The sequence below is a fragment of the Lasioglossum baleicum genome, chromosome 6 (assembly GCF_051020765.1).
Source record: "Lasioglossum baleicum chromosome 6, iyLasBale1, whole genome shotgun sequence".
Lineage (NCBI taxonomy): Eukaryota > Metazoa > Arthropoda > Insecta > Hymenoptera > Halictidae > Lasioglossum > Lasioglossum baleicum.
The window spans coordinates 7206542-7221369 of record NC_134934.1 but is presented as its reverse complement, the minus strand read 5'-3'; the positions used below and the strand labels follow the sequence as shown (position 1 = coordinate 7221369).

Below are 14828 nucleotides of genomic sequence, written 5' to 3'. Positions count from 1 at the left end.
CAGTGCAATGAAGGTTCAACCGCCTTCATCCCTCATTAAAAAAGGGGACGTCCAAAGTATAAATCATTTAAATTAAAATAAATCAAGTTTTTCGTTGTACAATTCGTTTTTACGAAACTATGGTAGTTTAAATACCGAGAATTTTCTCAAAATCGGAAGTTCAGTTCAAATACCTTTCGGAGCAGTTTCGGAACAGATTATTTTCCATTTCTTTGGAAAATATTTAGCAACCCAGTTCCGAAAACCCTCATCTACCGTAATATAAGCAATCTTTGTAAGAGAGTGAGTGACGTAACCGGTAAAATACATAATCACCATGCACGGTTCGTTCTATGCAGGGAATCGAGTTCAGTAAGATGACCTCTTAAGTAACTTTTTCTCAAATTCAATTAGAGAATCTAGTTTTCGATTTGCATAAAAGTTAAGCGATGTTACGGCAGCGGTTCTTAACCCGCGTTTCGGGCTCCAAAAAGACCCATCGTTCAACGGTTAAATAAAAAGCTAATTGATCCGTAGAAATCATCAAACGTGGTCAGAGTTCGAGGAACTCGAGGAAGCACGTATTCTTCGAATTACACTACTCGCTCTCTCACAAACACCATTCAATGTGCAATAAATAAAATATTGCGAAACCCTCGTAATAATCTTCCGACCCACGAATCAGCCGACATTAAAGCTGCGTATCGTTCAATGTTTACAGGTTTATCGTGTAAAAACTCATTTTAATGACGGTGTATCGCCTGGGGAACTTTTTTCTGCGAGCGTTGTTCCCCGATCATGTTTATTGTGTGCAACACACTGACACATGGCGAGGAATGATTAGAGGTATCCTGAAATTAACGAATCTCGCGCCGTTTTCCTTTTTCTAAATTTTTAACCCTTAACACTCGAATGGTGACTCTGAGGCGCCACTAAAAATTGCTGTACTATTACCCAAAATATTGTTTACATTATTAATTATGTCGGTATCTAATCTATTACTAAACATTTAGGTATTGTATGAGGTGTTATACCAATTTCATATCTATAAAATTGAAAAAATCATAGTCGGAAGAAATAATTTATAATTTTCGACCATCTCAAAAATGACTGGTGTGTGTATAGTATTATAAAAATAACAAGATTAAATTTATTTATATTTTGTGCGATTTTCACTATCATAACTGGAGTCAAAAAATATACTCAATAAATTCCCATGAAAACACCTTTACAATTTCGATAATTGTCAAATAAAAAATCTAGAATGGGTCATTTGAGCCCTCGTGGTAAGTTTAGTGTTCAAATAACTCAGAATGCAAAAGGTTAAGTGAGATCGGGAGCACGTACAACGCGGGGAAATATGACTTTCGAATTGGAAGCGATCCGCACGCAATTTTCGAAAATGTTGTGTTGTTAACTGCCAGTGATTTGACTATGAAAGCTATTATTCGTACACCGGGTATATTCCACATCCTTCCGGTTAAGATTCTCGACCTCTTATACGCGACTGTTTTTCACACATGGTTGTCCATCCAAGGACAACTTTGCCAAGAATTTTTTCAAGGTGAATCACTGTCTCCTTCAATCTCAACCACAGGTGAAAATAGACATCTTTCCATCCTTGTACGTTAACCAATACCAATTTGTGACATGCATACATACACATGGAGATTAGCATGGGTACATATGTCTATGTGTGCATATGCTTTGGGCTGGTCGATAAGGACACTCACATTTTCAATGTGATAGTGTACTTTCTGTAATCTTTCAATTTATTTACTTGTAATGTTTGTACTGTGGTGTGGTACAAACATAAACATAAAGACTTTCCAGTCAATCGAATAAATATATTAGGCTGTCCCAAAAGTTTCTTTTGGAATGTGTTGCTTTAATGTTGCTAAATAAATACAAATGATGCGATAATCTTTATGTTAATGCTTTAGTACTTCCTAACATGAATTTACATTATGTGTATAAATCGAAAACCAACTTTTGGGCAATATTAAAGGAACACATTCTGAAAGAAACTTTTGGGACAGCCTAATATATTCGCAGTCACACGTAGAATGACAATCATGAAGCGTTTGGGACATTTAATGAGATAATTCATGAGGACAATACTTTTAAAACAATAAGTGAACAAATTTATGTACTTACTTTGTAAACTTGGCCATAGGTTCCATTGCCAACAACTTCAATCAGTTCAAAGATACCGGCAGGTTCCTAAAATATTAAAATATCAATGCAGTTTTATACATGACATATACACACACAGAGAGATGTAATAAATTTTATAGGCATTGAACATTTATTAGGAATTTTATAGAGATATTAGTTTCTGTTACCAGTAGTCTACTGTTAACTCTTTGCACTCCTTTGTCGAGTGTGACTCGACATCACAGAAAGAAAAATCTAAATACAACGGGTTCTTATATGCATTTGGTTCTTCCTTTATTTATTTTTTAGTTAAAAACAAATATAAGTTGCACAAATATAAATTACAACAAAGTTTGAGAGCTATATTTAATATAATTAGTAAACAAAATTGTTTAAAATAAGTAGCAGTCAAAGAACTGTCCTTGGAAGTAAATTTCAAATAAAACACTTCAAGTAGCAGGGAGTTGGCAACAAAATTAAAAAATAATTTGGAGAGCAAAGGGTTAAGCAGACTTTCTTAGATGTTAAAAGTTTAAAAAGTTGGAAAGAAACATTCTTATATCATTATTGGCCTGCAGATTTTATGCGTTTATGGCGAAAGTGAGTAGATGAAACACAAAATAGTAAAAACATTAGAGGAATTTAAAAGGAGCTCAATTTATTTCAGCATATCAACACTGTTAAGAACAGGAATACTATTTCAAACCTGTTTATTGCATTTAAAGCGTGAAATTTTGATTTTGCATAAAGATCTGCAATCTAATCATTATAATGTAATTGTATAATTAAGATTATTGGATAAACAGTTTGTGTTGGCGAATTATATATGTTTCAAAAGGTGCTGCTTATATTTAGTCTGACAAATGTTAATATACAGGATTAGCTTGGATATTTCATTGCATGACTATAAATTCAAGAATCGCGAATCACTATTTTACACAATTTTTCATACAGTATAGAAATGTGAAATTCTTTGGTAGGATAATAATTGCGTAACATTAACAAGATGATGTAGGTAAATGTAATTTTCATCTTTCTGTATTATTAACTTGAGAACTGCACATACATACATAGTGAACTTAACTAGAAGTACATAATACAGTCGGGGACAGAATTAAATGGACACCCATTAAAAACGAATAACTTTTTCCAAATTGGACCAAAAGTGCATAACTTTCGATTTTCATTATAGACACAGATGAATAAGTTAGAAAACGTGACCTTCATATTTCTCTTCGCAATTTCGGCGAATAGTGATTTTTCATTCATTTTTCGTATACATTACCTATGTAGTAAACGAATCTTTTTAATATCTCGGAAAAACTGAAGTCGTTTGGCCCAATTTGAAAAAAGTTTTTACAGGGAGTCCACTTAATTTTGTCCCGGACTGTATATATAGATATGTACAATTAAGTTGCATGCATATATTTCACAGAATTCTATTCGAAGCTGGATAATTTCACTGAAAATCGTATGTAGCAGTACAAGTATGCGCTATATTAAATGTCAATGAATGCGGGTGGCTTCGCATTAATCATTTTCGAGCCGATTGTCAATGAAATGGAAGACACGTTGACAAATCAAGCGGATTTCGCGGATTTCAACGAAAACGGCGTTAACGATAGAAAAATTCAAGGAGGACTTCTCCCTCCCGTTGTTCTACCGAGAATAAAATAGTCATCGTCTGTCTTACGAGGTTAATTACCGAACACTGTATTCATTCGGGATACACAGGGAGGAACCGTGATGGAAGGCATCGTAGAGCATAATGTATGATTCGTGCACGCCGAGTCGAATGAAAATAACATATATTTATGTACCTTCAATGCGTTTAGATCAATGTCGTCGAGCGAACAGTTGACGCTCGGTGCCAAATTATGCGCCATCTTGATACACCACTTGCGCTCCTCGCGTTATCTCTCGTACTCGGGCTCGCCGAATCCACCGTCTATCCTTTTTTCTACGTCTCCCGTTGTTGTTCTTATTCTGACTCTCTCTCTTGGTACAAGCCGGCCAAAAATGCGAGGGGCGGAGAGAGCGAGCGAGAGAGAAAGAAAGGGAGAGAGAGACAGAGAGAGAGAGAGAGAGAGAAAGCGAAAAAGTATCTTCCTACACTACACTAACACGAGCCACTAGGATCAAGATGATCGACGATCGCCGTTTTAAAACGGTTCCGCGAGAGATTTTTTCACGGATATTTAACTAAGATTAATCCAGCGGTAGAGGAAACACACGCGTGGCAATAGCACATGGCGTACGAGAACTGCGTAACGATCAAAAGGAGGAATCGGTTTACCAATCAAACGGAGCAACGATGCGCACCTCCATCGCGTTCCTTTTAAATTCGTTCGAAAATAGAATTATGTCAGTTAGGCATAATCACAAACAACTTATTGCCCGGTCACAGCGCCAAGCGCTGGATCGTATCGTCATAACGGAAGCGGCAGAACCGAGCCGAGCCCAAACACAACGGCAGCGGGCGTTCTACGTCCTGTCTTGCTGCTTACTGCACGCCTCTTTTCTCCCTCCTTTACGCTCCACCGTCTCGCTATCTTCCTCGTTCTTAAGCGTGCGCACACATACTTTTCTTTTCTCTCTTCTTTATGCAGAACAAATATTTTCACCGTCTTTGTTTTTCATGCGCTGCGTGATTGCACACCGCTAGTCCTTGACGTCATCGGCCGGGCTAAACCCATGATGGCGGCGAATATTCATTCTCCCCTTCCTAATTTTCTTATCGTTACACGAATTCAACCAGAAATCATCGTTCTTAGTAACTACACAATTGTGTGATCGTTACTCCTGTCGTATCACCAAACACAGGGTCATCTCCTATCTCAGTTTTATAGTTGAGGTGTTGATTGTTGAAATTGTCTCTATAACAATTTTTTCAATTTAAAATTTAACCGCGGGTAAACGTGAAATCACTTGTAGTATATGTATAAATGAAGTACAAAGTCACATATCAATGAAGACAACAAGTATATTCTCATAAATAAATATATTTTATAAAAACAATACTATCATTTGTTAATTTCCATTGTGTCGCATCTTTCTCGCATCTCCGACTCTTCTTCAGTATTTACATGAAAGGTGTACATTTATTTTGAAAAGATATTCAATCTTACTATTATTTAATAGTAACAGAACTACAAACGAGCCGTTTAATGAAAATTTGATGTAAGTCGATGTTTCTCTGTTCGGTTCGACACAAATAATTGTAATATAGTTTTAACGTGACTCGCACAGAAAAAACGTATCAGTGATCAAATGTATCGATTTGCACCATTTTTGCATTGAACGGCTCAAACAATATTATAACGAATTTAATCGTGATAGCGCTTAAACGAAACCAAACATTTTTTTATACACAATAACAACATGTTATTCGGTTTTAATACAGCCTTAGGTACGAGTTATATGCATTTCCTGTATATACACTATAAAATATCACCATATTAATATTTGCGTGTTTTAATTACAAATCGAGACAATTGCTTTTTATACAAGTAGCGTTTGCGTTAGACAATTGATGAAGTAATTTTTTCGAAAAAGGATTATCTAACATAAAGCCGCTAATTTTCGCACTGTGTTTAAATCTCGGAGAAGCATTTGGATTGTTTGTTTAGTTCGGGGCTGAACGTCTTGACTAGGTATAATATCTTCCGGATCCATAGCTTCTAAAGCTGCAAACATACATTAAGAGTTACATAATGAAATTGTTCACCTACTCTGTAGTAACTGTTTACGCACATAATTGATCACTACACTGCGGATCTTTATGCATTTATAGCAAAATTGAGAAGATGAAATTCAAAATTGTTGTAAAATTTCAAAAATTGAAGACGTCAATACATATATGATTTCTCCTCTATTAAAATCATTAAGGGAAGAAATAACATTCAACTTAGTTTCTATTGGGCTGGAACGAAAGTTCATAGCGTTTGTAAATTAAAATTGAAAGCTAAAATTCAGATATTTATTCATAGAGATTTATTCAAGAACATATTTTCCATTCTGTTCTATTACTTTTTTTCATTTCCGAGATAACTTCTCGTGCTATTGAATAAACATATGAATACCCTAATTTTATCTACGATTCTTAATTTGAAAACGCTACGAACTTTCTTCCCAACCCAATATTTCTTGCAATCGATGCAGACAATTTTTATTTTGCATGAAGATCCGCAGTGTAATTGTTACGTACCGCAAACTTGAGCCTCGATAGACGTTAATTTAGCATCTACGTGATTTTGAAAATGATCAATATGTTCCAATAACCGCATTCGACATTCCCCTGGATCTATAGGTGCTTCCGGTTGTGGTATAAAAGGTTGTAATGGTGTTGATAAATCATGTCCATTTTCATCCTGCATCTCGTGCGTTGGCATTGTTGACGTGGATATATCATCTTCGGCAGTTTGATTTGATAGTACATCTACACATACGTATAGAAAAATTTAAAAATCACGTTTTTGATGATAATTAGACTGCGGATTTTATGCTTTTACGACAAAAATAAGAGGTGAAACTTAAAATATATCATTTTCAACATAGTAACATTATTAATGAAAGAAAAAATCTTTATTTAGCTCCCGTATCTTTCAATTGACGTATGAAACTATTATTCTGCATGAAGATCCGCAGTCTAATGATAACAATAAACTAGCACCCTTATTACCGGTTTTCGTATCCGAATTTGTTGAAGTCTTGTATTTTCCTTCAGGACTAGGAATTTTTGTAAGTGCATCAAGAAGTATGTGACTTTTATTCTGATTCGCCGAATCTTCTTTTTTGCAAGCAAGTTTAGCTTCTTCTGCAATCGTATTATCTTCTTCCAAAATTTTCATCAACTCCGAATCCGAGGCTATCGATTTTTCATCAGGATCCTCCTTCAAAGTAAATTTCGTTTCCATCTTGACTTCAATTCGACGGGACACGTCGTCTACAATGTCTGCAGTATCGTTCGTTGCTTTTGTAATTTCTATAATTGGTACAGGTGTTATATCTGGCTTTTGTATTTCTATCTTGTCCCAATTCTTCGCCCACAGATACAACTTTGGATGATCTTTCTTTCTACAATGTAATTGTTATATAAATAATTTGTTGTAACTTTTGCAATGTTTTCATTAGCTGCAAGTTTTTCAATACTTACTGAGCTACATTAATCTTTATTCTTAAACTGTGCAGCACTTGCTGTATCTGCAAAAGTGCAGCGACTAAATCGTAAGAACGTTTCAACATAGCCGTTCTCTGATTAAGCGAATATTGATTCTTTGTTCCATTAGATAATGTTGGCAATTTGCCCTCCTTTATCCAATCTTGATCGTGGATATACTTCTTTGACGGGCGTTGTCGATATGGATTCTGACAGATGTAACAAATGTATTTTTCAGGCACGTCCTTTTCCTTTTCGATCGCGTTGCAATGACCATGTTGCCAACATAAACAAAGGTCGCATTGTATCATTAAACCATCTTCTTCCATATATCCACATGTACAATTTATTATTTCTTCTCTGCGAAGTTGTTCCACTTTTATCATTTCACCATTAATCATCATCATAACTCCTTCATTTTCTAGAAATAACATTCGCAAAACATTTTAAACCAAATTACCTTCCTTTCTAACAATAACGATACAATGTTAATCGGAGATTACATTTCAAGTGAAAACATTATGAAACACACTGTTAAGCAGTAAATATACAAAAAAATCAAAGTTCTAAAATACGGAAATATTGTAAACGCAAATTAATAGTAAATGAAAGTAAACGAAGAAACAGATAAAAAAAATAAAGAATATACCTTCACCATCATTATTTGTATCTCTTTTAGTAACATCCCCTTTCAGGGGATCAGCTTTTTCGAGATGAGAATCGTTTAGTTGACCTATAGAATAATGAAGCAATAAAACAGTAGACTATTACTCTTTTTTTCATTGAAGAGAAATTAATATTTTTACGATTATAAAAAATTAAAGGGTAAAAAAAAACATGACAAAATTATATGCGACTTAAAAAGTATTATAAGCTGAACGTATAAGAAAAAACTTACTACTTTGACTATTTTCATCACTTCTTGAATCCGATTTTCGACGGCTATATCTATACATCAGTGTAGTCGGACCTTCAGCGTCCACTGCACTTTCATCCAAATCACCGTATTCTCTTTCCTCCGCAATTTCTTGAATACCTATGACAAACAAACCGACAAATATTTTAGATATTTCTAATGCAGAACAATTATTATAAAATCTGTTATATATTATTACCGTGGCGTCTTTTACCCCTGCTCGGAACATCAGAGCTGTACTCCGATAATTGCCGTTTCCTTTGGCCCTTCATTTTGTCAATATGAATACCTTCGTCTAAAGACTTCGATCTATCAATTCTCTGTACTTCAGATGACGTAGTTGGCCTCACTGGAAGAAGAGTTTTAATACCACTTGGTGTTTTCTCCTCCCTGACCTTTAGATCAAACAGTGTTCCCGGTGACATTGCACATGTCTCCTCTCGTTTTTTCTCAGTTTCATCGTCCATATCTACGCTACGATTGGAGAGAGAAATCGGAGACATTTTTTCTACTTTAACATCTTCAGCTTGCGTTTCATTAGACTGTTCTAGTTGGTCGATTTCGTCCTCCACTTCGGAGACTGTTGACATCGCTATCGTTGGCGACGTGGGTTGAGCAGAATTTGATGCCGTCGGTGACATCGCGTACAAAGGTTTATCCTGAACAGTTTTTTTCTTCCCTAATTTATTATATTTTTCTAACACGTTATTTGATTTTCTAGGAATAATATCTTCAATCGATTCTCCAATTGTTCTTGCATAAGCTAAGTCTGCAACGTTTGGAGTTGATCCCAAAAATTTTGAATATTCTGGGTGATAATGTTTTATGTGCATTTGCAAAAGATTTTCCTTTCTGAAAGTTTTATTGCACCCTTGTTTCGGACATTTGTAAGCGCTGTCCTCCATTTCTACGCGAAGTCCCCCAATAAAAACAGCTATTTGGAAATAATAAAACATGCTTATTAATAAACAGAAATAAATCATTTCTAAATTAACACATTGTTTGCGGGAGGCGCTTAAACGCGTCTTTTGCATACTGTTGGTAGAGAGCGGGAGACGCTTAAAACGCTTTGTACAGTAAAAATTAGGCGCCAGCCGTTATGAGACATGTAGTAGATAAATCATAATTATATTATTAATCGTTTCGCGACTGTAAGCACGAATCTGAAAAAATTGCCCGCTTTACGGGGTGGATTGATGAAAAAACCGCCCGCAAACAATGCATATTCTCGAACGAGAAATTCTGAGAGTGTTCTTTTTTTCTATACATGCAGCAATCAAAGATACTCTCACTTTTAATGTTTGTAAAACTTTTTCAAAACACTTACAGTAAATTGTTCCTGATATGCGTAAAAAAGTAATATGTCTAATAAAGCAGTGAACATTAAAAAATATTTGATTAAAGGAAAGAATATCTCACCACCATCGGCGATAGATGTTGTGGGTGTAGGCACTATCGTTGCAACTGGTGAAGTTGCAGGTATAAGTAATGTATCCGCTAACGGTATTGCTTTCGTTTTAGGCAATAAAGTCTTAATTTTCTTTGGCGCATCTATAACAACTTCTTGCTTTATTTTCGGTCCATGGCTTTTCTTTTTCCGATGAATACAAAAGTCAAACTTTTCTGGATCGAAATCAGATTGCCCCTGATTTTCCATGAATGCTCTAATATCATTTCGTGATCGAAATTTCTTCCCGCTTGATTTATGAAGAAACAAAACATCCCATTTTCCAGCAGATGTACCTGCTTTTCTTTGAGTGAAATGTTTCTGCCAACCAGGTGGTAGTCTTTTATCTGCCACTATTATTGAACGACGTGGTCCTGTAAAGATAAATGTTTATAAATTCATGAAAAAGTATAGTGCGGATAGAAAGAAAGCCTTTATTCTTTCGGCATACCATCATTTCCATCTACAATGTACGATTCAATTCCTTGCGGTTCTCCATCTACCCACTCAGGCCCTACATCTTCTTCTTGGTCCACATCATTCTTAAACATCTCTTTCTTGCTTCTCTTTGCGTACGGTCTAGTTTTTGATGATATGTTAGTATCAAATCCTCGTAATAAATCTGTCCCAGGATCGTAACAAGGTCCAAACAAAGTACCATCTAAATCAATTTTACTTTCGGGCAGACACTCTCCTCCGCTTCCATTTACTACCAGACTTTCCTTTTTCACCAACTTGTCTGCTTCATTTTTGGATCGCTTTCTAGAATGCGTATGGAACAGTTCCATCACTATGTGCTTTCGCTTCTTATCCCTTCTTTCTTGTTTACTTCCTATATAGCCTTCACTTTGAACGGTTTGCTGTCAAAAATGATTTAGCACTTATTGTTTGTTCGCTAGTGTGTCTCAATTGTTTTACTTTCTTTACTAGTCTTGTAGCACACTATTTACATAACAAAAATGAAGAATTAAAAATGTCAAGTAACAATTATGCTTTGTGAAACACAACGATATATCGTTTAACATTAAAAACGTAAATATTCAAATTCGTTTAATCTTTTTATGATTGCATTTGAAACAACTGTAATAACGTGAAAAAATATTTGTCAACAATATTTTATTTGGTATTTGGATTAATTAGGCTAATAATATTTTTCTTCATTTGTAAACGTTGTGCGTGTAATAATTAAAAGGAAACGACCAAATATAGTTTATTAAAACTCGTATTAATGATAGTAGAACATAACCTCACAAATTAAATTTATACCTTTGTGGATGTTGTAGCGATTTTTGTCATTTTCGATGATTTAACGGTTTTTGCGTATCCATCGTCAAAGAGAACATCGTATCTATCTGCGAAAATAATTGATATTAAATATAAAAAAAGCAGCACTGTTTGTCTAGAAATTATCCTGCCAGAAACAAGAAACGTCAAACGAGTAATAGGGAACAGTCCGTTTCTTTCACACATACATAGTTAAGGTTAGGTTACTTACCATTTCCTAACACTGCATTTACTTTCGCTGGATATTTTCTCCCGTCGGCCCATGTAGCAAGTATCCTTTCTCCAACTGAAAAGTCTTTCATTTTCGTTTCCCTAAAGGTATTAAATCGTTTCATTACCATGCGCGGACGGTTACTATCTGTCATTAAATAAATGTTATATGAAAACATTAAAGAAACAATCCTAGTATGAAATGTAATTTTGTTTTTAATTGACAGATTACTTGGTAATGTATTTTTTGTTTAAATAACACATGTATATATAGATTATTTCACATTTAATTCGAAAAATTTATAACCGTCACAGTAATTATATATACTTTTTTGAAATTTAAGAAATATTCTCATTTTATATTTCTAAATATATACTAAACAGATATATATGTCACGAGAAATCTAATTTAAAGAGTTTCATATTTTCGAATGTATGCATACTGTGTGTGCATACAAAACAATATTATAAACAGACCTTTAATATAAATGTGTATTGAAATAAATAATTAAAAAATATAATCCGAATCATATTGTATGTACATAAAGATATGTATGAACAAATTAATATTTAAAAGAAAGATTATTTCACGTAATAGTTTAATTCTGGGCTATTATATAGGAAAACTATATATCCATGGTTAAAAATTTCTCAAACTGATCCGAAAACATAGGAACAATGAAAACAAAATTTAAAAAATCAATAACTCCTGACGAATAAAAAAATATTACAGATACTACAAATTTTTCACCTATTTGATAATTATGCAATATCCACTTACAGAGATGGCAGGTCCCAAGTTTGTTCGCTTAAAAAAAAAACAGTTTAGTTATACAAACTGTATCTTAACTTAGTCAATAAATCAGGCTACAAAACATTGATATTGGAATGCTTTTATTACTTCTTTTCTCTTCAGTATATTAGATAATTTTATGCAGACATTTAGGGGCTTAGTGAATCCTAAACTATCTACTCACTTTGATTGTGTTTGTAACACACGTAATCTAGAGCTATCCATAGGTATCCATTCGTCGAATCTTGAACTCCATTTGTCAAAATGTATTAAAACTTCCCTTTCGTCCCAATCGGTTTCAACAACTTTAGCAGAATACCTGCAATGTAACAATAATTAGTAACCGTGTGCAGCAATTCTTTTCAATATAAAACAATACAACTAAACAAATAATACCTAACAAAACAATCTTAACTTTTCCGCTACGACTGCCTTACTCGTGAATGTACTACGGTACAAGACACTCCTAACGTGGAGGCACTTGTTTTACAACGATCTAACCATTGTAACCAAATTTACGAACGTAACATTTAATACCTTGATATAATATAATTGATTAATTCCTTATTCTGGTTGTGAAAGAGATACGAAAACAAGACAATCGATATACAGATATACTCTACTCCACCAAAGTCAAGAATTGACGCAAAATTTTCACAGGGGTCTATAATTATCAGTACACAGCAAGTGTCAGACATCAGGTAACTATAGTCACCGCTAGTAATGAAACGGTTAACAACACTTACCACTTGTCATTGAAATCTTTCGCTTCCAATTTGGCTCCAGGAAAAAATTTCAATCCATCCCGATTTAACACTTTTGCTTTTAATTCTTCTGGTTTGTCGAATGTTTTATCATCATCTATTTTAATATTCTTTAGCTCCTCCTTAATAATCAAGTCTTTCTGGATATTCTTTATTGTCATGTCCGATTCTACAATTCCTAATTGGACAGCCATAGTATTTACTTCTAATTCTAAATTCTCGTTGATCTCTTGTTTTGTAGGAGCCATAGTTTCGCTTTTCATAGGTATCGTTTTAAATCCATTATCAACCACTTCTGTCGAATCTGTCATATTAAGAGAATCAGCTGATGATTCAGGTCTAGACGAACATGTTTCTCCGCAGCTGTCGGATTTAGGTGTTCTTGCTTCAGATAATAACGGAGATATAGATTGTTCTAAATTTAATATTTCAGAATTAATGAGATCCAAATCCTCTTGTGCGTAAGACGTTGACGATTTAACAGACATGATTACAGGATCTATAGGAAAAAATTTCAATAATGAATAATCAAGAAATTCACATAATTACGTGTAAACAAATTTTAAATATATTGTTTAATATTATTGGTCTTTTCTTGTAAGTACCATAATGTTGCCATTATATATATATATATATATACTTTTGACGAGCAGTTTCAATATAGTAAATGTGTAATAGAACAACTAAAAAGAGTACAATTAATTAAATAAAGTGAATCACTATATAAATAGTTTCACTCGTCTGCAGAAAGTATATACGGACACGAAATCACTTGTAACAAAACTATAGTAATTTGTAGGTGATTTTGGAGGACAGTGAACAACGTGCATTATGAATATTAAAATAGTTTAATCAATGAAATAGTTTGCAATGATAAGATTTTCAAATACATTAATGTTGGGGGTAGACACCTATTTAAAGATACTTTTAAACATGCACGGAAATTTATCAGGACTCTAAGTTTAAAAATACCGCGTATAAATGGAACTCGGTGTGCAAAACCAAATAGAAAAACCGAATAGGAAAGGAAGAATAGATACAAAGAAAGCAAAAACTGCTTTGCGGAAGATATACGTATAAGACGGTAGTCAAGTATAGTTTTCACGCTTGACACGCCGCTTCCTCTCTCGAAAAACAAGAAACGACGAATCTCTGTCGCACTCTGCGTACCTGGATGATTATCATAATCCGCAAAAACCGATGGAACACTGCCTTTTCGTAGAAGTAATTTCTGTCCCCTGGCGGCTTCGTAATCAGCTCGTTTAAAATGTCTGTGGCAGACAATTTGACCCGGCGAAGGTTTAAAACTTGCCTCGAAACCACCACTGGCCAACCACCTGCTTCTCAAGCCAATTTCCTTCGGGAATTTATGAAGTGGAAACCCTTTAGCACGCGCTTCCCGCACATCAGCTTCACAGCTACGCACGCAACATTTGCGCGCCATTCTCATCGCCCCCACAGGCGGTATTCCTTTACCACGCGACCGCGTTATACGCCGCCGCTTCATTTACACCGGTACTACATAGCAACGTATCCCAGGAAAACATTTGCCGAGCTAGTTGTCGTAAGAATAATTTGTGCCCACAAGACGAGCAATTATACGCTCGGTTGCCTTGACACGCACTTTTCTCGCTTCTAAGAAACTCGAATAACTTGGTCAACCCGTAACGTTCTCGAGACCACTGGAATCACTAGCACAACTGCGTACACCGCACTGATCGATTCACAAATTTCAAGTAACGTCGACTCGCATGTACATTCGATGTCACTGCGAGAAATCGAGTATGTAGTGTATGTACTATGTACGCGTATAAGTTGCTCGATATATGTAACAGAGAGGATCGTGGCGCCCCCTCCTTCATAAAAACAGACCCATACTGGCTGTATACAGTATTCCCTCCGTATTGTCGCGTTCAGGAATCACGTTTCCTGTCTCATGCTCATTACTGCCGTGTCCAACAATCTACAGAATTTCGAGAAAAACAACTAATTAGTAAGAAAAACAAAATCAAAGTAAGCAAACTCTCGTGTGACACGTATACATATGTATACTTCCCCACTTGCCACTTGCTCACCGCTATTTTCGTCTTTGACTATACAGGGTGTCCCAAGACCCCTTC

At 35.0% G+C, this 14828-nt stretch overlaps 2 protein-coding genes across 18 annotated transcripts in view; both read right to left on the bottom strand.

Moving 5' to 3' along the window:
- The window catches only part of Msn (serine/threonine-protein kinase msn), a 59814-nt gene extending 55174 nt beyond the window's left edge, over window positions 1–4640 (bottom strand). For 6 of the 15 annotated variants that reach the window (XM_076426096.1, XM_076426104.1, XM_076426101.1 and 3 more), the window contains exons 1-2: window positions 3957–4638; window positions 2137–2202 (exon numbers count right to left, since the gene is read on the bottom strand). In XM_076426096.1, coding sequence (XP_076282211.1) covers window positions 2137–2202; window positions 3957–4022 — 132 coding nt within the window. In that variant the 5' untranslated portion in view covers window positions 4023–4638. Of the gene's footprint in view, window positions 1–2136; window positions 2203–3956 lie in introns of all 15 variants that reach the window. The other 9 variants (XM_076426100.1, XM_076426106.1, XM_076426098.1 and 6 more) reach the window with 5 other exon arrangements.
- A 459-nt stretch (window positions 4641–5099) lies between these two features.
- Mbd-r2 (PHD finger protein MBD-R2) lies at window positions 5100–14624 on the bottom strand. Of its 3 annotated transcripts, XM_076426093.1 has the most exons (16): window positions 13879–14624; window positions 12691–13207; window positions 12129–12263; window positions 11933–11959; window positions 11153–11253; window positions 10924–11009; window positions 10109–10517; window positions 9630–10031; window positions 9538–9549; window positions 8410–9144; window positions 8193–8330; window positions 7944–8027; window positions 7292–7715; window positions 6818–7212; window positions 6344–6574; window positions 5100–5822 (listed from the first exon to the last, which is right to left on the bottom strand). In XM_076426093.1, the coding sequence occupies exons 1-16, from the start codon at window positions 14213–14215 to the stop codon at window positions 5698–5700; spliced, it is 4158 nt and encodes a 1385-aa protein (XP_076282208.1). In that variant the 5' UTR covers window positions 14216–14624; the 3' UTR covers window positions 5100–5697. The 3 variants fall into 3 exon arrangements, with proteins under 3 accessions (XP_076282208.1, XP_076282210.1, XP_076282209.1); XM_076426095.1 differs by lacking the exon at window positions 7944–8027 and having other exon boundaries at window positions 13879–14622; XM_076426094.1 differs by lacking the exon at window positions 9538–9549 and having other exon boundaries at window positions 13879–14619.
- Window positions 14625–14828: the final 204 nt, after the last annotated feature.

Coding starts and splice junctions, on each gene's coding strand:
- Mbd-r2 (XM_076426093.1), bottom strand. CDS start 14,215: ATGAAGCGGCGGCGTATAACGCGGTCGCGTGGTAAAGGAATACCGCCT. Junction 13,208..13,878: donor GGATTATGATAATCATCCAG/GTACGCAGAGTG, acceptor TTTTTCCTATAG/ATCCTGTAATCATGTCTGTT. Junction 10,032..10,108: donor CATTGTAGATGGAAATGATG/GTATGCCGAAAG, acceptor TTATCTTTACAG/GACCACGTCGTTCAATAATA.